Raw genomic sequence first — 23854 nt, 5'->3', positions numbered from 1 at the left:
TTCCGGAAACACTGAAAGCCAATCCTGCGTCCGTGTCCCCAGTGTTCTCCCACGGGCCTGGGCATGGAACAAGATTACTGTGAGAGGCGGGGCTGGAAAAGGATGGGAAGGCAGAGCTATGCGAGCAGGTGCTGAGAGGTGGAAGCGGGGGCTGAGGGGTGGTCTGTGAGCAGTGTCTCCACTCCTTCCTGATACCTGTGGCCCAACATCCTCGTGGTAGAATGAGTGTTTCGAAGAAGAGGACGGTGTTGCCCTGAAGGTTCTGGAATCTCTTTTGAACATAGGTAGAGAATCCCAACTAGCCCTTTGTCAGAAAGAGAAACGTTTGGGGGGGAGGGGGGCGGGGGAGGGGATGCGAATGCCTTTGCCTTTGGGTCCCTTTTCTGCTTCGGGTATAAGGGTTTCTTCCCGAAACATTAATCCAAAGTATTCTGGAGGTTGAAATTGAACGCGTCCTGCCAGCAACACTTTCAGCTTGTCTTGGGACCACCAGAAGTGCCTTCAATGACAACAAATCACGTCCCTCGCTTTCGAACCCATTGGGCAATTAAAAATTGCTTGCAACTCTGGGGCACTGTCACTAATACAAAGGAAGTTTACATAATGCCCTTCTCTGGATAGATTTTATTTTATTTTATTAAATTAATTAATTTATTGGCTGCATTGGGTCTTCGTTGCTGCACATGGGCTTTCTCTAGTTGCGGCGAGCGGGGCTACTCTTCATTGTGGTGCATGGGCTCCTGACGGCAGGGGCTTCTCTTGTTGCGGAGCATGGGCTCTAGGCACGCGGGCTTCAGTAGCTGCGGCACACGGGATCAATAGTTGTGGCTCACGGGCTCTTAGAGTGCAGGCTCAATAGTTGTGGCGCATGAGCTTAGTTGCTCTGCGGCATGTGGGATCTTCCTGGAGCAGGGATGGAACCCGTGTCCCCTGCAGATTCTTAACCACTGTGCCACCAGGGAAGTCCCTGGAGAGATTTTACAAGTGTTATCATTAGTTTCTCTTTGACGGTGCAGATGTATCTTTCTCAGATGAAGGGGGACCTCTACTGTTCCAGAGTCCTTCCTTGCTCAGGATGCCCCTGTGCTTGTACATACAGTGGATCCACAAATTGCACCATGAAGAGATCAGTCTTTATGATCTTCAGATTTTTTTGGCTTTTTTTTTTTTTGCAGTTAGGTCTCCAACACCAGGCAAATTTGACTACTGACACTGTTCTATCACATTCTAGAATTTTCTACACACGTTTTTCCTCCTGCCTTTCTCTACATCTCCACCCTTGAAATGCTACTTATTTTTCAAAAGGCAGCTTAAAGAGCCTCTTAGCTTACCCCCCTCCCAACAATAACAAAAACAAAAATCACTAACAACAATCTTTCCTAAACCCTGAAGCATTTGGTTTGGACATTTTTATGCAATTTAACTAGAAGATTCTCTAGGTATCTGTACTCAGACTTGATCTTTTCTTCATATTTTAAGTTTCTTCAAGGCAAAGATTATTTTAAATTTCTTACAAATGCTTAACAAATGTCATTAAAGTAATATTGACAAATTATTTTCAACAGTGGGAATTTAGAACAAAACTGATCAAAACTTTTGTCAGTCTCATGAAATTAGTATAATCTGATTTATGACTCATCATAAATCAACAATTTGTCAATTTCATGAGTTAACTGTAAAAAATATCTAGTAAAACACACAAACAAAATAGTGATTTTGTTGATTGTTATAAAAGTTGAAGAAGGTGCTGCTTAGTAAGGTGGAGGTTGGTGAATTTCCTAAATATTTTCTTCTGTCTTTGGCGTATGTCTGTTTATGAATATCTATCTTTCTCTCTCTCTCCAGTGTTAGGATTCCAACATTGTACTTCCTTACTACTCTTATTTTCCCTAACAGTTATGAAAGTTATGATTTTGCTACATTAGTAAATTTCTTTCCAAGGAAAACTGGGTGGAGTTTTAGACCTTAGGTATTTAAATTTTGTTTCTCAAGCAACACCTTACACACTTGTTAGACTTTATCACTGTATAAAAATGTACAGTGGTTTATTGACATGTACATTCCAATATGTTTACAGCTGCAAGATAATGAGGCACACTCAGTATTGCACTTCATTAAAATTTCAGGCTCAAACTTAACCTAGAAGTTTAAATGAAACTGCATTTGTAATTTAGTAATTCTTATACAGGACAAACATTGATATCTTTATATACAGTGTGATACTTATTACATTTATATGCCGTCCTAACACAATTTTTTTTTTCTTAAATAACAGTCTAGGAAATAAACCAGAATATTCCTCTTTTTATCCCCGCCCGTGATGCAATTGTACAGGATTACAAAAAGGCAGTATACAATAAACAATGATTATTTTTCTTTTTTGCTTGAAAGCCAGCATCATTCTTAGTCCATGGGCATGGCAATTCTTTGATATCAATTATCTATAAATGTCCAATGCTTCACAGGCCAATGACAATAATGGCCACATGCAAACACCTCACAAGTTTGATGTCTTGGTTCAAAAGAAGATAAACTGAAATAATGGGGAAACTTTCCATAGCAAGAATTATGTACATGGTATTTGGCATCCTCCTTGCACTGTGAATGGTTCATTTTCATGGATGTAAAAATGGTCCCATCCTTATCCTGAGCAGAGTTTAAACTTCACCACATCCACTTGAGGGATGAAGGCAACTTTTCTCTCTGTAGACAAAGGAAGCTGAGTGTTTTAAAAAGTGTGCGCATTTCTGCACACTCCACAACCCAGAGCAAACTCTTCTCCAGTGGGTGGATGAACAACATGGAGAGGACATTCAGTTCCTTCTAATTGTTTGCCTTTGGGACCTGTATAAATTTTGAAGGAGGCAAAAGAATATAATTAAAACACACACACACCCCTAATGTAAATATTAATCACCAATAAGTTACTTATGGAAATAATATGACTATGGTTATGCAAATATATAATTAAAGTTAAAAAATTATTTTCTTCTAACCACAAAAATAAAAACATTCATTATGAAAAATTCAACATACCAGATACACATGACAGGAAGGGATAGGGTCCCTTACCCACAGCATCCTGCCTAGAGATAACCACTATGAACTACAGATCTTTTTCTATTAATAGATGAATTAGATGCATCATTTTAAAACAAAAAGCAATGAACAAAAATGGTCACAAAAATCTCTCAATGCAGTATAGCAGAAAATTATTCTGGATGAGAAAATACGGAGACTTCTGTATAGAATGTTTTTCTTCAAGTAAAAGGAAATTAAGTGCAAACAAGCCATGTACGTTATCCTTCTATTTTCTCTGAAGAAAAAGCACACATTGGTAAAATAGGAAGACTGATTATTAGTGTTATTTTAAAGAGTATCTAAAGGGAGATTAGTAGAAAAATGAAAACCAGCTTAAAGGTATGAATGGTAAAATAATATAAAATATAATAATCTGGAAGAAATTTTGGGGAAGATATATGTATTTATAATCAAATAAACTAGGCTTAAAATATACAAAAAACTGTACTTTTCTAGTTTTTGAAAGATTTTTGTTTCATATCATTTAAAAAGGATTCTTGCTGCTTTCTAAGTAAGGAGCATTTCTGTGCGGGGAATATAGGCTGGGCTTATACTTGAACGCAGATTCCTATTAACAGAAAGGAAGGGACAGAACTATCCATTAGTTTCCTACAGCTCATTTCCACAATAATAAATGTAAGTTTTGATTTTGTTTGAGAGAAGAGCAGGATGAGGTTGAACTGAATGAGCTTATCCAGATTGATGGGGAATGAGATCCCATTTACTTCTTTTAGGTTTAAAAACTTCTCTGACATAAAAGAAGGAAAACATGAGGGATAAAAGACTAGTGTTTATGAAGCTCTTAGCCTGGCACAGTATAACTACCCAATAAATGTTAGCTACTATTACTATTACTATTACTGAACAACAACAAACTGTGGCCTGATCTAGAGGAATAAAAAGGAAGTTCCATGTGAATAAGACAGAGGCATGAAGGTACGTTTCAAACCAAAAGCAGCTAATCTCAGAGGGAGAAGTCAACTGCTGGTTTCAGCTGACAGACACAAGAGCAGCAGTTTAGAGCTGTCTCACAAACGCACGCACGTGACTCCAGGATGGGTCAAGATAGGAGGGCATCAGAGGTTTTTTAGGAAGGTACTTATTTCTGTTGTAAACTATACAGTATCTCCCACTCCAAATCACACCACACCGATGTTCTGCCTGCCCCTCCCGTGGGCGGGGAGAGTGGTCAGGAGGACACTCAGTGGTGGACCTGGCGCAGGTACCCAATGCCATCAATGGTGGTTTCCCGAAACTGCGTGCAGTCCTTGAGTTTTTTTGGGGAAAAAATAAGGGGTCATTTATTCAGCAAATATTTACTGAGTGCCTAATATGTGAACAGTGACATGTTAGGTGCCTGGGATGTAAAGATACATAGTATATGACCCCTATCTTTAAGGAATTCGTAATCCAATGTGATAGTAAAAAATGATAACAGTGAAATTAAAATTTAAACAAAAGAAAAAACACCTGCAGAGGTTTGTGTGCTTACTGTTGAGGCACTACTCTAGTACACGAACCCAATTAATCCTCTAAGAGTCACAGAGGCAGAAAATATTATCCCATTTTGTGGATACGGAAACTGAGGTGAAGCTAATTTAATTTTTCTGAGTCTTAGATCCCTCATCTTTAAAATAGGCACATGAATACCTAACTCACAGGTGCTGTGAAGAGTAAGTACCCTGGCACCAAGAAAGAAGTCAATAAATATTTTAGAAAGGAAAGGCTCGACAGAGCAATGATCTACTTCAGCTTCTTCATCTGGACTCCTGCCCTCGTCCACACAATTGCTGTCCCCGTTTCACTCCCTTCACTCGCTGGCCACCCTCCTCCTGCTCACGGGTCTCTATTCTCTATCCTAAACACTCCAGCCTCACATTATTCTCATCTTGCTTTTTTCAAAGTCCTAAAGTACTTCTACTGTTAAAAAAAAAAAGTTTTTAGAGGGAGAACAGTGTAACGGTTTTATTTGACATGAGCAAATAGCAAGGAGTAGCCATACTTTAAAAAAAAAACAACCCTATTTGTCTTATTATCTTTGTTTTTGAATAGATAATATATTTCACATGGTTTAAAAATCAAAATATTAAAAAAATTACATATAAAAAGAAGTCAGCTTCCCCTATTTTTATCATTTTTCCCGGTTGTCCCCAATACGTAATCAATTTTATTAGTTTTTTGTGAATCTTCCCAGTGTTTTTTAAATGCAAATAGAAATAAATGTGAGTATGTATTCTCATTTCCCCCTTTCTTACAAAAGGCAGCATACTATATACACTGTTCAGTAACTTGATTTTTCATTTAACAGCATCTCCTATAGATCTTTCCGTATTAGTACACAGAAACTCCATTCTCAGCCCCCTTCATTTTTTAATAGTGTGTAGTATTTAGTGTTTAACCAACCCCTTACTGGATACTTGCATTGTTCACAAATTTGTAGTATTATCAACAGCGATGCAATGAATACCCTTGCATGTCTGCTCTTTTATATCTTTCTCACATACGTAGGTACATCCCCAGAAGTGGGATTGCTGAAGGGTAGATATACTGGCAACTCTGAGAGGCCCCACAGGCTTCTGCCACGTGCACTCTGATCAGCAGTGGATGAGAGTTTCCCAGCTTTAACAACTCCGTACGCGGTGGCGTATGCGCTTCTGCATGTCTTTTCGCTAGTTTCACATCTCTATTTTCTATGGTCACATGCACCTCTCCTTCCACTTCTCTCACTTCTGTTAAGCCTGGTGGTATTCCACCTCCCTGTGATCACCAGCCTCCCGCCTTCTTCCCATTTCTTCAGTCTCTTTTTGGGTTCACGTTCACTTTCTCTCAGCCTGACCTCCACGGACAGTCCTCTCCCCTGTATCCTCAGAGGCTCCTGTAACTCCCTTGGCTTTCCGGTGCTCACTATGCTGCCCACCCCCAGCCAGTCGAGATTAAGTCACTTGTCCAGCTTATGGTGCTGATTCCAAGGCTTCTTAAAAAAATCACAGCTGCTCACAATAAAGGCACATGTGTGACAAAAAAAAAAATTACAAAATCCTTTTAAATGGTTCTGTTATCAATTTATAATTTCAAACTTCTCAAGGCCCTTTAGTGCTGAGCAGCAACCCTTCTACTAATCCTTAGCTGACTTCCTTCTTGGTCCTCATGCAGTCGCTTCTCACAGCTCTGAGCCCCTCACTCACCATGGTCACCTTAACTTGCTACTTCATTCAGAAAGTCAGAAGCTTACGAGGGCCGAGGAATTTGCTGTTTCTTTAGGATCGTTTGAATGGGGTTTCTGCCACTGGAAACAAGGTGTTCTCATGTGACCATTGAGTAAAACTAGACACCATATACATCATAACCATATTTATAAATATTAAAAGCATACCTGCAGGACAGTGTGGTAGTTCTTCCTTAGGAATGCTAGTCATTCTCTGAAAATCATCATGACAAGCATTACAAAAATGTGTTGTTCCAAAACAGAAAAAGACAGCCACTGAGCAGCAGTAGCGGCATTTATATTCCAAAAAGTCTGTGCCGTGTTTTGGACACATCTACAGCAAAAGAAAATATATACAAGATTATGGCGAGTCTATTTCAATTATACTTAAGATAATCATATACATAGCGCAGTGATTCATATTTGGAGCGTATACATAGCTCTCAAAACTGACTGAAGAACTGATGATACATATATTAAAAAAAAGTGAATAAATGTGTGGCTTGGTCCAAAAGGTCTGGACGAAGCCCCACGTTTAAATCCCAGCTCCAAAATAACCAGTGTTATTTAATAAGCTAGTCATTTAATTTCCTTGTGAATGTCTCTTGGTCAGCCAAACTGAAACATTAATATTTCTTCCATCTCAGTCTCATAGATGTATTGTTAAGAGTTAAGAGTTCACTGAAGAGGGGAAAACCTAAAAGTGTGACTGCAGGTTTAAGAAAATGAATAAGTAGATTTATTACTTGTTGAAATATGGTGATTATTTTATGGGAGACAAAATTAAAAAATGCAAATACCATCCAAAAGAAATAATATACACAAAGTGATCTGGAAAATTATACACTGCCCTACAAAGCTACAAACATCAGAAAACACCGGGGAAGAAACCTACTACACTACCCCCATCATATTCATTATATTATTATTTTTAAAAAATAGAAGTTCAACATTTCTAAACTGTCCCTTCTAATAATATGTTCTGCCCACCTGAGCCCTGGACACATCAGAACAGGCACCGCAAATGAGCTCTCTGGGATCATAATCATCCCCTTGTCCAGCCTCGGCATCGCAGCGAGCTTCGCCACCAAAGTATGCCTAAGGAGGGAACACATTCAGATTACAGCAGGAAACAGAAGGCTCTGCCATGGGAGGTTCAGTGTGGGGGCAGTGGGAGTGCGATCTAGAGGCCTCAGGAAATACTATTGTCTATTAGACCTTCCCTTGTTATGCCACGTGGATGCCCAGATTGCTGACTGTAAGGAACAGATCAGGGTAAGGAATAAAGCTCCTTCAATTCCAGAATGGATTCATGCTTACAGTAGGAAGTCCAAACACTGTACAGCACCATCAAAGCAAAATAATGAAAGAATGTATAATATTCTAAATAAATATCAAGAATAGGATATTAAGTAGTAAAGAAAAAGTGTGCTTTTCCAGGGCAAAGTTTAAATAGTTTTTCTCTTTTTGAAATATTAAATAACATATTCCCTTCTACTACTCTAAAAAAAATGCCTAAAATAAATATTAGTATAAAATTATAATCCTGAGGCTAATGGGAAAGAAAAAAATCAATTTTGTTCATATAAAAATTTTTTAAAAGGAAAGGCAAATTTGCATATTCTGTTCAGACCATTGCTCATACTTATAGAGCTACATTATATGCAGGAATTCAACAGTATCTAATACAGAATATATGAAATTATCATGATGACTAATTTATCTGTGTTTGCTCTGGGCACAAAATAAATTAGACCAATTATAACTGAGGCAATCTGCATACATAACATGTCTCATAGCCAAAAAAAAAACTATATCCATGATGGTATAAATAAGATCTGTTAATAGAAATCTATTATTATTACTAGAAAAACAGGTCAAGAGACAGGCTTCATTGATAGGTTATAAATGGTCGTCCACCAGCTAAATCAGGCCTCGGAAGTATTTCATTTGTCCTGGGGGCCTATTCCAGCTGCTTCACTTTTCTAGATTCTCTGCTTGGCTTCCTGAACATTTGACTGCCTCATCCGTGTGGTAGCACATTATTCATTTATGAGGTTCAGTAAATTAAATACACAGAAATAATATTTTATTATGTGTAACAATTCAAGTTTCACAAATGTACACCCCTGATCTTTCCTTGGGTGTGTGTATCTGTCTGCCTTTCTGGCTATCAACTACCTATTTAGCCTTCCATTTATTATCTGTATTTTCTTTTTGTTACTTTGGGAGACGATGCATTTTTCACATACTGATTCCTTCATTCATTTATTCATTCTCCAGTTAACTTAGTGTCTAATAAGTGCCAAGTACTGGAGGTAGAGAACGTAAAAAACACAGTCTTCATCCTCATGGAACTTACCAAGTGGGACAGAGAGACACATGAACCAGTTATAACGTAGAAATAATGCGCACTGCGATGGATGCACATGCAGGACACCAAAATGGCGTGGTGGTGGTGGGGAGGCAGGGCACGCTACCGAGGAGCTGAAGCCCGAGCTGCATCCGGAAATGTGATTAGACATACTTGGCTGCCCTAAGGGCATGTAGGTATGGGTGGCAGGTGAGAGTAAGATGCACAGGAGGAGGTAGAGAAGAGCATTCCATGAAGAGAAAAGCCTCCACGATGGCCTGGAGGTGACAGGGAGCTAATATGGCCCAGTGTGGGGAACTGCAAGTTGTTCAGTATTGTGTTGCCCACATGGAAGCATACTGGGAGATGAGAGTGGAGAGGTGGAGGGGCTATAGGACTGTAAGCAGAACACTGACACAATCCGATTTGAGATCTACAAATATTAATCTACTAATGGAAGTGTAAGTGTAAAACATGGAATGGGGACGTTAGGGGCTCCACACAACGAGTCCAGTGAGAAAGCTACTGTAATTATAAACAGAATGATTAGGGTTGCTGAAGATGTCATAGAAAGAAAAAAACTCAAAAGAGATTTGGAGAGAGAATTGACTTTGTTAATTTGTTAACACTGGAGACTGAGAGAGTCAGGAGTATCTGCGAAAAATCTAAAGGTCTAGTAGACAGGGGGTTATGTGTATCCAAGTATCAACAATTCTGGAGGGTTAGAACAATACAGGTGGTAGGCAAAGGCATGGGTATATAGGTCACCAGAGGTAGGAACTGAGGGCTGGGGAAACAAATATGTAAAGACTAGGTGAATAAAAAGGAACTCTGTGAGGGAGTTAAAGACAAGTGACCAGAAAGGAAGGAAGATACCAAAGAGAGTCTTGTCCTGGAAGCATAGGAGGTAAGAATTTTAAGAAGGGAATGGTCAAAAGAGTTAAGCAAGAGATGTTTACTCAAGAACCAACTGGATTTGGCAAACAAGAGGGTATTACTGATGGGAAATAGCTTGTGTAGTGAAATATTTCATGTTTTGGAAACAGTTTGTTAAAAAAAAAAATCCCAAAGCAAATTAAGAAAATAAATTCTACTTGAAGCATAGCACCAAACTTTCTCATTTTTAACTTTAGACTTAAGACATAAGAATAATTAGACATCATTATACAATTCAACTTCTTAATCACACAGGTAATCTTAAAAATTTGTAGTATGATTAGCGGCATACCTTTCTGCATTTGTAGCAGACATAATACGCGTATCTATTCATGGCATAGCCAGCGGGGTCATTATAAAATCTCACACCAGGAGTTGTGATAGCTTCGCTCTTATGTAGACCTTCATATTCCAATCTCATTAGGGCTTTTCTTCTGACATCCTCATAAAGGTCTTTTATTGGATCAAGCAGGTCTTTTAACACTATATGATTTATTTTGTTCTGAAATTTTAAAAAATAAACATTCTTTATTCAAGAGAATCATTTATTTATTAATTCAACAAAGACTTAGTGTTCACCTAAGTGCCAAGTACTGTGCTAGGAGATAACCAAACATTTCCTAAATAAAATGTCATTTAAAAATATCCCTGTTTCTGTAACAACCTAAATGGGAAAAGAATTTGAAAAAGAACAGATACATGTATGTGTATAACTGAATCACTTTGCTGTACACCTGAAACTAACACAACATTGTTAATCATCAATACTCCAATATAAAATAAAAAGTTAAAAAAGTAAAATTAAAAAAAAAATCCTGTAAAGTCCTCACAAGCCTATACGCCCCCAAGAGCAGGGAAGGTGGGGGCAAGTGGGGCACAGAACATGAAAATTCCATTTTATTAGCTTCACATTCCTGAGCATGAAATATATCTCCTGCTGCCTTAGCTGTTCTGGGAATAAAAGGTTACCCCGCTGCCACAAACATCATTCTATGCGTGTTTTGGTTCCTTGGGGGTGGGGCAGAATGTTAGGTAACAGAAATGAACAATACAGTTCAATTTGTATTTTCTATATCACTTGCACATATCATTTCCTAAATGTGACTTTTCTTTATGGCTCCAAATGAGAAGGAAGAAAAAATACTATAATCTTTTTGAATACTGCTCAGTCTAAGCAATGATTGTGCTAAGTCCATGTTATACCCTATACATCAGTCTGCAAGTATATTCTTAAATAAGAGTTTTTTGTTAAATGTTATTAGCTTGCCAAAATAACTTACTACTTGGGTTTAATATCTTTGTAGAGAAGCGTCAAAATGTCAAGAATTTTCTCCTTGTTTTACCTGAGCTCTAAAGAATCTGACCTAATGGCACTTAAAGTTCAGAGCTGATGCTTTCACGGCACGTGTCAGCACCTACAAGCACCACAGGCGCATTCTTCTTTTTTGGTAGTCACCCACGGTTATGTCACATGGACTGAATTCTCAGGGGGTCTAAAAGCAGTGATGTGTGCCCACAAACACGGGATGATATCTAAATCAATTTTCTGATGCAATAGTTTAATTTAATCAGCTTTTAACAGACAATTAATGTTCTGAAATGTATTACAATAGATAGACCTTATAATATTCTCAGGTACCATCTAGGTGAAGAGAACAGCAGCTGATGGGCTGGTGCTACAAAGTAGACTGGGAAGGACACCAAGAGGTGCTGCTACATGTTTACTTTGAAAGATGAATGATGAAGACAAAGATAAAAATAAATAGAAATCAGATAATTTCTGATTCTGTCCATACCTTGCAAATGGGACAAGATATAAATCCAAATGTTATCCTTGGACCAAGCCATCTATTTTCCAAAACTCGTCTACAGCACTGTAAGTGGAATACGTGACTACAGTCCAGCTTAAATAACGAACAGAGAAGGATATAAGCAAATGTGCTAACAATAAACACGAGTAACTGGCAGATTATTCAATGTAAGGCGCTACTCAGAGCAGGTAAGAGGAAAAGCTAGAAATTTCAGTACTTCTCTATTATGCACATTATGAACTAGATGCTCAGCTTCTCCGAATTTTTACCATTCATGTATTAATGCCACCTTATACAGAGTAAACTGGGTTAGGGAGGAATGTGAAATTATTCAATTTTGCATCTCACTGGAAGAAGAGAAAAAAAACTACTGATTTAAAGATTTAAGATTTGTTTTTGAGAATACTCATTGTCTTGGAATCAAGAACTAAAAGTATAAACAAATGACCAATAAATTTTAAAAAACTTATTTAGCAAATTATAACTTTTATATTATTACTAATATATTACAGATGTGTATATAGATACACATTAAATATAGAGGTACATATCATTATGCATAGATCAATTACATAATGCTATAAAATGCCGTCCTGGATTTTGGAAATTAAGAAGAGGGAAGCTACTGAATAATCGAATTATTTTTTTCCTCCCTTATGAACATTTTATACATTCAATTCATTATACAGGCTCACACAAATCACAGATTAAAGCTCACTGCACAAAATGGAGACAAGAACATAAAGAGACAGCATCTGCTCTTTAATAAACTGGTGGGATATTTTCTCCCAGTGGTATGAGAAAGATTCAATCATTTGTTTATTTGACAAGTATATTTATATCTCCTACTGAAAAAATCTAGACACACGTAACACGTTAAAAGCGGAGACAACCTGAATGGCCGGTGCTGCGGAGAGTGCCTCTGTGAAGCAGATCATACACATGTCGTCAGCGTCCTGCTTCAGGGCCGCGGCGCTTTTATCACAGCCGTGCAGACAGGGCAGACAGTGCTCTTCGTTTTTAACACCTCCACATGGGTGGCCACAAGGATGCGTCTTGCTACAGGCTATCTTAGCATATTCCTGTTAAAGATGAATTACAACGGCACAGAAAATATGAAAATAGGCACACATCCTGGTAATTACATCCATTATAGTAATTTTCCAAGACACGTTCCCATGGGCAATAGATAGAAGGCTAAGTAACCACAAAGTAAAGTTATTTCTATTCTTTGTTTAAATATAACTTAGGATTATTAACAAAGTCTATTTTTCCTTTAATGTGATTTAAAAAAATTCACTCCACATAAGGGAATGCTGATTAAAAAGTGAACTGCGATTTTAATCTATTTGTAATCATGCATAGCCATGAAACAAAAGAAAAATTGCTGACATATAATCCTCCAATCACCACCTACCCCTCACCAAAATGGGGATTAAAAAAACACAGGCATCTTTCACTGTCTGGACACTATCCACATTCTTGTTAACTAAACTGAGGAATCAAAAATATTTGGATGTTCAGGCATAAACAACTTTAAGGAAACAAGTGAATAAAATATGTAATAAGCAAAGGAAATGCAACCCATAGATTTTTATCTGCTTCTAGCACAGAAGTAAATGTTAAATATATATGATGGTGGTAGTTGGGAAACACACAAAAGAGACTGATTTGGGTTTGAGAGCTTGAACTGATCCATTCTCCAGCTCTGATAAAGCATTTAACTCTTGACATGGGCAATACACTAATTTGGAAAACAAAAGTGATGCTGAGCTCAAACTCTTATTTATGTGAAGTGAAGGCGTCATGAGCAGTACATGCTATTCCTTACACGATGGCGAACCACACACGCACCTGGCAATCTGCATCCGAACATACACTGCCAACAGCAGACAGCTCTGTTCCACTCCTGGAACCACAGAAGCGGCATGCTTCTGAGCTACTTGTGGTGGGTTTACCTAGGTGCAAGCAGAAAAAGAAAAATCCCCCTTCAGTATATGTTTCCTACATATTTTAATATAACTAATTGAAAAAACAAAACAAGCAAACCAGGATATGTATCATTTGCTATCACTGACAAATCAGCCTGGCAGTTTTGCAGCCGAAGGGTTGTAAGCTGCCCTAATTACAAGTAAATAATCACACACAAAAAAGGATAAGCAACTAAAGAGCTATCTGAAGACAAATTATTAACTGATTTATTTATACTTCAGTACATAGAAATAGACTAGGCTTCCAGTCAAGATAGCAGGTTGAGCAGCTATGGTACGCTCTCTCATTACAAAAGCATAGCACCAGACAAAATATAACAACAAAAATTAAATAAAAATACACAGAAGAAAGGGAAGTCATAAAGTACCTTTCCCAATGACAATATTATAAGGTATAGGAGAAAACCTATCACCAAAGTATATGAAACGTGAATAACAGAAGAATTCCCACACAAGGAACTAAAGATAATAAAGAGAGGAATCTGAAAAGGAATTTAAATGTTTGAAATAGTTAAGGAAGGAATAGAATCCATAAAACAAAGAACAAAAGGAAAAAGAACAAGATTTGAAAAATACAGTCCAAGCTCATTTTAAAACACAGATACAAAATTCTAAATATAATAATTGAATTTAGTGATATTCACAGAAAATGTTTTTTAAAACATTTTAAGCATAGTTTATGTCATAAGTACAATGATGGTTCAAACACTAGAACATTCGTTAATGTAGTATATGGTATGGAGGGATAACAGGAGAGAAAAAGAATCAGCTGTGAGAAAAAAAAACACCATGCTCTTGTAGCATGAAAAGTTATATTTAAATTTGTCAGATTTATATCTATTACCAAAATTAGAAATTTGTGTCAGATAAATGGCAGACTACAAGGGTGCTGAAAACTGAAATTTTGTAAGATTCAACGTATCTTTAAGCTGGGAATGGACCAGACTTTAGAAAAATATCGAAACAAAAAATGCATGTTTTGGAGATAAAATGACTTGCCCAAGTCCACACAGCTAGATCATGGCAAACCAACTTTCCTGACTTTTAATCTAATGCTCTACAATAGAACACTGAACATTGTCTAGTAAATATAACAATACAGACGGTGATCAATGATGTCATAACCACTTAAAAGAAAACACTCAAAATTATTCACATTAAATAGTTAAATTAAACTAACATCTAGTTTAATCGTAATCAGTAGGGATGGTTCAATGTATTTGTCAGGCATGGTTCAATCTTAAATCCTTTTACCTGTGTGTTCTCGGAATTCCACCATTGCCTTCATCGTTTTAGAATCTGCTAGTGCCATCAACCAGAACAATTTGGTTCTACCACAACCTTCATGAAGGTCAACCTTTATAGCTTCTTCTTCTTCTTTGAAGACCTATTGTATCATTAAAGCAAAGGGGAAAATATAGTCATCTCTCTGAAAGAAGTATAAAATTTAATTATTCAATAATGAAAATGGCTTTTACTTATTAAGCACTCTAAGAAATTCAGGTATTTCTGGGCTTCTCTTTAATCTTCACAACAGCCCCATTTTTATAAATGTGGAAACCGAGTCTCAGCGGTGGAATGATGTGTTTGATTTACACAGCTGGTAAACGGCACAGCTGGGAACTCCACCAAGGTCTTTGATTTCCAGGTTCATTTCTTCCCATTATACCAAGTCTCCTTCCCACATTTATTTCGTACTGAATATGTTTATGTTCCAGATACTATCCTGCATGTAAATGCAGAAATCTTCACCTGTCTTTGATGAGTCTTGGTTCGCCGATGAAGATGAAGGAATCTGTCACAGTCAGTACATAAGTTTCCACATACGTTGCACAAAATGATGGCTGCAGTTTCACCATCATCATGGTTGTCACACATAGGCTGGAAAAGGACATTTCCATATGTTACCACAGATTGACAAGGAAGTCTTAAGTACTCATACAAATTGAACGTGGTTTATTTACAACAGGAGCAGACTGTTACTCTGAACTCTAATTAAGAATTTAGAATCTGAACATTAAACAGAATTATGGCAAGTATACTTAACTATAAAAAGCCCTCAAAATCCCCAAATCAATGATTAATGTGCTCTGTGTGTTCAATGATTAACAAAACAAACATGTATACTTTTCTTAGTGACATAAGAAAATTTCTCCCATTATAGTCAAACATTCTGTGTGCTAAATGAATAAATCATGCATTTTTGAAACTTGAATGTTAATAAGAAAATGTTGAAAGGGCCTATATAAAGTTTTTCCTTCCAGTGAAACAAGGGATACTTATCAAACCCACATTAAGTACATTTGTGAATAATGGTGAATCATCTGGCTCTCTTACTGCTTTCTTTCATCATAAGACTGATTACATTTTAGTACAAAATGTAGATATAGACTCAGAGTCTGGCTAAAACCAAATTTTGACATGATACAAACATGACGCAGAGAAGAAAAGTTTATTATATAACTAAATCCCCTAATAGACTATGAAGAGGGAACTCTAAGTGAAATAGACTTGTGAGATGAACTTGGGCAACGTGACACAATTTTTCAAGAGTGCCACTAATTGTGTATTTTGACATGTAGTGTGCTTTTTAAAATCTAAGCTAAAGAGAAACAAGCTGAATTTTTATAAAATAACTCTGATCTTACCATCTGTTTTTGCTGTCCATCCTTTCCCATCCATCTTCCTGAGGACAGGCGATCTACGTGGTCCTGGTCAAGGACGCACAGTGACGCCAGAGCAAGCCAGAGCTGTTGAAGGGAAAGGCTGTTACACTACTGAGTGTTTGGTTATGACTTACAAAACACTGACTGCCACGGCTCAGTAAATGCTAGCTGGACTTGAAACAAGGTAGATCCCCAGTGGCACTCTTGTCTTCCTGATGTGGTACCAGGCACACATGACCACTACTGTGTGTACCATGCACACAGTAGGCACGCAAGTACATAGTGAATGAATGACTATTGCTCTGATGAACCATTCTGTTGTCTACCTGACATATAAAATTATCCTTTATTATTCTGTGTAAACAACATGTCAATACATAAATTTACATATTTAATAAACCAATGCCTCCGACAAATATTTCCGTCTAGTATCTGCCTGAGGCATTAATTCCAAGGAAGGTGGTAAAAAGGGCTGTTGAAATTTTAACAGTCCCACGAGGAGCTGGGTAATAAACAGTTCCTCAGAAATCTCTGTATGCCTCTAACAGTCTCGCTTGGTACACTTTGTCAGAAATAAGTAAACATCTTATAAGCTTTAGAAAATTGTCCTCAAAAATAGCTCAAAACTTTCTGAGTGTAAGTCATTTTTACACAGAATATTTCTTCATTACTGAAAAATAGAAAATTACTTCACTGTCTCAACTTTGAGAAGTGTATGTGAGTGTCACTGGACATGAAGAGTAAGGAGGGGAGAAAAATAGGTAATGAGAAACCAGAAGAAAGTTAAAGTATGCAAGGAGAAAGGAGAAAGCCGACTGAAGAACCTGTGCAGCGCACGTGGTAGGAAAAGGTGACTGTGAGAGCAGCTGCTTCGGAGTCACACTCACTGGCAACATGGCATAAACCTGCTTTTTCTGCCCAAGGGAAATACAGTGTATCTTCTTTTTCAGACTTCTGAGAATTAACTTAGGCAACTTCTACCAGCTTTTAATTCTTCCTAATGTTGTCACACTGCCTTGCTTCAAGGAAATCTCAAATCTCTTTTGGAAGTATATTGGACATAAAATTTGGTAGGTTAAAATTTACAATAGATGTCTCATCTGAAGGATGCAATCTCACTTCCTAAGAGATTCTACCCCACCATGCCCTGGGCACACACTTTCTGCTTTTTAAAAGTAAGGCCTGGGGACTTCTCTGGTGGTGTAGTGGTTAAGAATCCACTTGCCAATGCAGGGGACACAGGTTTGATCCCTGGTCCGGGAATCCCACATGCTGCGGAGCAACTAAGTCTGTGTGCCACAACTATTGAGCCTGCGCTCTAGAGCCCGTGAGCCACAACTACTGAGCCCACATGCTGCAACTACTGAAGCCCACATGCCTAGAGCCCATGCTCTGCAATGAGAAGCTGCTGCAATGAGAAGCCCATGCACCACAATGAAGAGTAGCCCCCTCTCTCTTCGCAACTAGAGAAAGCCCACGCACAGCAATTTAGACCCAACGCAGCCAAAAATATTAAATTTAAAAAAAAAGAAAAAAAAGTAAGGCCTACACATTCAGTAAGTAGGCTACAGGGCTCTATTTTAGGACAACTGAGTTATTATAGGAGGAGTAGGCAGGGTCCTTGTCTTTAAAGGATCTTCAGTCTATCACGTCATGCTGACACTAAAATTAACAGTACATACATCATTAGAAAGACAGTGCAGGAGCTTCCTAGGTGGTGCAGTGGTTGAGAATCCGCCTGCCAATGCAGGGGACACAGGTTTGATCCCTGCTCCAGGAAGATCCCATATGCCGCGGAGCAACTAAGCCCGTGCGCCACAACTATTGAGCCTGCCCTTTAGAGCCTGTGAGCCACAACTATTGAGCCCATGTGCTGCAACTACTGAAGCCCACGCGCCTAGAGCCCGTGCTCTGCAACGAGAAGCCACGGCAATGAGGAGCCTGTGCACCAGAACGAAGAGTAGCCCCCACTCACTGCAACTAGAAAGAAAGCCCGTGCATAGCAAAAAAGACCCAACACAGCCAATAAAATAAATAAATAAATAAATTTATTAAAAAAAAGACAGTGCACTGACATATAGGTAATTTAGCCTTTTCTAACCAGTATATCCTTAGCTCCCTAAATAATAACAAAAACAAGTGATAAAGAAAACATAACAGTGAATATTAAAAATTACCATGCTTAGCTTATAGTTCAAAAAAGCCCTTCATACTTTTTCAATAAATACAATATAGTGAGGAAGGTCGGGGAGGGATGGATTAGGAGTTTGGGGTTAGCAGATTCAAACTATTATATAGAGAAGTGATAAACAACAAGGTCCTACTGTATAGCACAGGGAACTATATTCAATGTCCTGGGATAAGCCATAATGGAACAGAATATGAAAAAGAGTGTATGTATGCATGTATAACTGAATCACTTTGCTGTGCAGTAGAAATTAACACATTATAAATCAACTATACTTCAATAAAATAAATTTTTTAAAAAAGAAAATTAAGCTGGCTTATTGATTTAAATTTGTTCAAATCCATTACTGAAAAAGAACATGCAACCAGATAGACCAAATGAAAGGAAACCTACCCTAGTTGTTGCAATACATCTCACTGGAGATCTAAATTCTTCCTCCATCTTGGTCAAGGCAATGATGGTTTCTGCAATGGCATTTTTTGTCACTCGGGACCACGCTTCTGACAAATGACCCTAATGAGGACAGAATAATTTAATAAGCAATCAAAAATATACAATCAAAGCAGCAAATTCTGTTCTTTTAACATCTCTCACCAAAAAGGAAAATTTATTTGCTAGTGGAATTTTAGATCAAAGGGCATACTTTAAAATAAAAATCCTTCACAACCATATAAAAATTCAATTTCTATCTACTATTTTGATGATTCCAAAGAAAAGCAGATAAAAATTTAGTTTCTCAATACTCTTTTCCTATAGAGTTCTGACATTTCACCTTACATTTAGATAAAAACATAACAAATACTAAGGTGTCTATGATTGAGAAATTTTGATCATGAAACTGTTATCTAACATGGAAGTCATACACCTAAGCTAATTGCTTTAGAAGACTATTATTGGAATCCAAGAGCATAAATGGGTTCAAATTACAACTACATTAATTTGCCGGCTTGATTTTTACTGAACACCAAATGTTACTATTATAGAACTTTGGTGTTCCTAAACATCGTTCCTAAGTATTGATATTTTTATCCAATGAACACACTCAGTCCTCCTATCCATTCAGTAGAATGATTACGCTACTTGTTTCGTTAATCAGGTTTCCACAGCACGTCACTGACATAACGATCAGGAGGATGGGAACTTACTGCCGCCATGTCCTTCACAAGTTTAATGATGATCTCTGAGATCTGGGTGGGAGTTGAGCCCTTCATCCACCAATGACTCTCACCCCGACGGATATAACTACAAAGAAAAGTCAGTATTTGTAAATCAATCAGTGAGAGTAACAAATGAATAAGATGAAAACTGTTATTTCAGCATGCAGCAGTTTAATTTTACAATGATTCAACAGTCATGGCATTTTAAAAGAAAATTAATCAAAACATTACCCATAATCTATCTCTTCAACCCCAAGAGAGTAGCTATTCTGATATGTGTTCCTTTTAAATATTTCACTGTTTACATATTTTTGTATGCATCTTTTAGAATAGTACTGTTCAAAATATACCTACAGAACACAAACTATTCGTTACTAGTCCACATAAAGATAAAAGCTTGTACCAGAATATGTCAGCTATATCACTGAGCCTACTACTGTTCAGTTCAGCTCACATGTCTTCCCCTAGCAAGACTATCCAGATGAAGGAAATGATACACTTATTTACATTCTGGTGCTACTGCTTAATGTCATGAATTGGCTCTTTGACTAGCATTATTCTAGATGTCTCTAAGCATCTGTGGTTACACACACAATTCTGTAACAAACAGCCCTCTCTATATATCTTTGTGTACATGTATGAACATTTCTGAAACAGTTCTATAGAAGTAGAACTGGTAGGTCAAAGAATATGTGTATTTTAAATATAGTGATACGTTATCAAACTGATATCCGAAAGGTTTTAGCAATTTACATTGGACGTCATAAAAATTGCCTATTTCTTCACAATTATGCCAATGCAAAGATATTTTACTATTGTTTTAATCTACATTTCTCTATCAGTGAAGTATCTTTTCATTTATTTACTGATTTGTAATTTTTCTTCTCTGAACTGACTATTCTCGTCATTTATTTTTGTTTCAGTTCTTTGTTTTTTTTCCATTGATTTGTAGTCATTCTTCTAATATGATGACTATAATTCATTGCTTACTATATGTGTTAAATATTTTTTTCCAAGTCAGTTGTTTGTGTTTTAAAACATTTCAATAGTATTATCTATCAATTAATTTTCACTTTTATGGAGCCAAATCTGAGTCTTTTCCTCTGTTACTTTTGGGTTCTGTGTTTTATTTAAGAATGTCTTTCCAAACTGAAGATTACAGAAATATTCTTCTATATTTTTTCCTAGTAGAGTTTAAAACCAAAGATATATAAAGCTTTAATTGATCTAAAGTTTATTTTGTACATGGTTTGAGGGCCTCCAGTTTTTTTTTTTTTTATACTTGGGAAGTATTCTAACATCATATACTCAGCGGATTTTCCTTTCCCAACTAATTTGAAAAGACATTTTTATTATACACAGCATAGATGGGTCAGTCATTTATGGCTTCTATTTCTGGTAAATAAGCAAACAAGATGGAATTTGAAATATCTGAATGCTTCAAGCAGTAGCTCACTCTGTTCTATTTCTGTACCAAAGCAGATGCAATCACCAACCTGGAATTGAAAATCATGGGAAGGGTAACTGTTGTAACTCCTTTGCCCACGGAGGTACCAGCTGTTCCTGTGATGGTGGTTCCTTTGGCTTTTAGCTGTACTGTGAGTGCTTTGGCAATGCATCCTAGAAACATGTCCAAGATCCCTAGCTTATTCCAATCTCCTTTCTCTGTTGAGTGAATAATATCACTGATATCTGCTGGGGGGAGGGATTTCACTCCTATAATGCTGGCCAGACGATTAGGGGTCACTTCAGGCAAAACGCGTCTTAGTAAGGAGGTCACCTGGTGCAAAAAATAAAAGAATCCTATTTAAAGACTTGGGACTGACATATACACACTGCCGTATTAAAACAGATAACCAACAAGAACCTATTATAGAGCACAGGGAACTCTGATCAATATTCTGCAATAATCTAAATGGGAAAGGAACTTAAAAAAGAATAGATATATGTATATGCGTAACTGAATCACTTTGCTGTACACCTAAAACTAACACAACATTGTTAATCAACTACACTCCAATTAAAAAAAAAAGATTGGTGTTTTAAAGTTTTCTTTTTTTTTAATGAGTCTAGCTGCTGTTCTATGACTTCAAAAGCTTTGAGAAAGACAGAGAAATGATTTAAACATGATTTAATTTCTCAAGTAGTAATTACCACTCCAGGGCAGCAAGAAAAAAGCATGTCTCTTACTTGGTCATTATATACATTATATACCTCATGGTAAGATATTCAGCAGCAGAATACTCTTTACCACAATAGCACATTACTAAAACGGAACATACTTTGTTCTTCCATATTTTCACTATAATGAAAAACACGTGGTTAAAATATAATCCAAAATCCAAAACATAACAAAAACCAAACAAACAAAAACCCCTGATTCTCTTTACTACAGTAATCTTTAATGATGTTTCAGGTATGTGGTGGGACAGTCACCTGTCTCTGGACACGTGGAGAAGCAGTATGGAGCAGTGAAAAGAGGTCCTGGAGCAGAGTCAGCTGCTGGGCCAGATACTGCCGGCCCACGTTGGAGCCACTCAAGGCTAAGACCATGGAGAGCAGCTCAAAGCAGTAGGCATCAGAGGAGGCATCTTCATCGTTGGGCTGGGAATTGGCATTTTCTTTGCTTGATATGGCATGCTCCCATTCTTCACGGACTCTGGTGGCTTCCATACGAATAGCCTGGACGATGTGAGCACACACCTATTTGAGGGCAACATAAAGAAAATATAAAAACACATTTGTAAGGCCTAGTAAAAAACCCACAATATTAGTTGATGCTCAATTTAATCTTCTTCCCAGTTAATTCTTCATCACACCATTCTCTTAACTCATCTTAAAAATAATTAAGGAAAACTAGGCAAATCATGATTTAAAATCTGAATATTTAAATCAACTAGTATAGAAATGAATTACATGCTAGTTACCAATTCCCCTGCCTGTGGTTTAAGACATGAAATGAAAACAAATCATCATATTTAATCACTTCTAAGGCATATTTCCCCCCACATTTTAACATTTCTATTCATAATGTGCTTTGTAACTGATGTAATTCGTAATTTATTTGGCAGCAAATTCTTTTTTAGTGACACATAAAATAACAGCACATCTTACAATTGGTAGCCTCTAAGATTCAATAAAACGCTGTTAAAAAGATAAAGCGCAAATAAATTTATGTGATTTATCTGAAAGATTTAATGGTGTTGAAAGTTAAAATAATGGGCCGATTTAAAACCTAATTCAAAAATCAATATTTTACTTGACTTTTGACAGGCTAATTTTATGTTATTTCGGCACCCCTAAATGAACTCCCATCATATGAACGATCTAGTGCTACTCTCCTATCTCCTGATAATTAAAAATACTAACACTGCTTTAGTTAACATTATAATTGCTCAGCAAAATAATTAAAAGAAAATCAACCAACAAACAAAAAAACAGTGGGGAAAGGAACACAGGAAATGTAAATGAAATCTGATATAGCTGGGTATTTGACACCAAAATGAAACAATCTACCTGAAAATGAGAAAAACAAAGAGCAGCAAGGTAAGAAAGTTAACATTCGTAACAAAATCTTTAAAGTGATGCAGGTATGCCAATATACTCCTTCCTCTCTAGAAAAAGGCAGGCACATTCTGCAGGACCTATAAAAGAGTCAGCATAAAAAAGCCTCCATAAACTTTGGAAAATGCTTTACACCCTAAAAACAAACAAATAAAAACTGATGAAGACAATGAAATGGCTATTAACCAACCTGTTTTTGTAGGTTAGTCAGTTTACTTCTACTGAATATGATTCCAACCATATGTTCTTTCAGGTCAGCATCTGATGTTGCCTTTATATAGATAGAGAAAGGGGAAAAAAGGAAGCAGTTTTTTCAATAAAATTTATGTATTTGACATTTTGAAGTATCTTGAGAAACAATTATGCAGATATTTTTACAAGGTGAATTTATTTTAAATTGAGATCTATAACACTAAGTCAAAGGATAAAAAGTTTGAAGAAATCACTACTGGCTAAAGTGAGTTTAAAAAGGACAAAATTTCTGAATTTAAGAAATCTAGAAGTATACTTCATGGATTTCTTTCACCTAGTCAATTTGTGTCTTTTTTTTTTTTATAATTTTATTTATTTATTTATTTATTTATTTTATTGGCTGTGTTGGGTCTTCGTTGCTGCACACGGGCTTTCCTCTAGCTGTGGCGAGCGGGGGCTACTCTTCATTGTGGTGCACAGGCTACTCATTGCGGTGGCCTCTCTTGTTGCAGAGCACAGGCTCTAGGCACATGGGCTTCAGTAGTTGTGGCACATGGGCTCAACAGTTGTGGCTCACGGGCTTAGTTGCTCCGCAGCATGTGGTATCTTCCTGGGGCAGGGCTCGAACCTGTGTCCCCTGCACTGGCAGGCGGATTCCCACCCACTGCACCACCTAGGAACTCCCAATTTGTGTCATTTTGATTGAATCT

At 37.2% G+C, this 23854-nt stretch overlaps 1 protein-coding gene across 8 annotated transcripts in view; it reads right to left on the bottom strand.

The window, feature by feature from the left end:
- Positions 1-1560: 1560 nt before the first annotated feature.
- MYCBP2 (MYC binding protein 2) overlaps positions 1561-23854 on the bottom strand; it is a 267817-nt gene continuing 245523 nt past the window's right edge. For all 8 annotated transcript variants that reach the window (XM_057707054.1, XM_057707050.1, XM_057707051.1 and 5 more), the window contains 15 exons: positions 23143-23223; positions 21825-22091; positions 20885-21168; positions 19377-19473; positions 18625-18744; positions 16026-16127; positions 15130-15258; positions 14632-14764; positions 13241-13344; positions 12280-12468; positions 11372-11479; positions 9868-10077; positions 7277-7384; positions 6455-6620; positions 1561-2844 (listed from right to left, as the gene is read on the bottom strand). In XM_057707054.1, coding sequence (XP_057563037.1) covers positions 2729-2844; positions 6455-6620; positions 7277-7384; positions 9868-10077; positions 11372-11479; positions 12280-12468; positions 13241-13344; positions 14632-14764; positions 15130-15258; positions 16026-16127; positions 18625-18744; positions 19377-19473; positions 20885-21168; positions 21825-22091; positions 23143-23223 — 2214 coding nt within the window. In that variant the 3' untranslated portion in view covers positions 1561-2728. The remainder of the gene's footprint in view (positions 2845-6454; positions 6621-7276; positions 7385-9867; positions 10078-11371; positions 11480-12279; positions 12469-13240; positions 13345-14631; positions 14765-15129; positions 15259-16025; positions 16128-18624; positions 18745-19376; positions 19474-20884; positions 21169-21824; positions 22092-23142; positions 23224-23854) is intronic.

The sequence above is a fragment of the Hippopotamus amphibius genome, chromosome 14 (assembly GCF_030028045.1).
Source record: "Hippopotamus amphibius kiboko isolate mHipAmp2 chromosome 14, mHipAmp2.hap2, whole genome shotgun sequence".
Classification (NCBI taxonomy): Eukaryota; Metazoa; Chordata; class Mammalia; order Artiodactyla; family Hippopotamidae; genus Hippopotamus; species Hippopotamus amphibius.
This window is presented reverse-complemented; position numbering and strand designations above follow the sequence as displayed.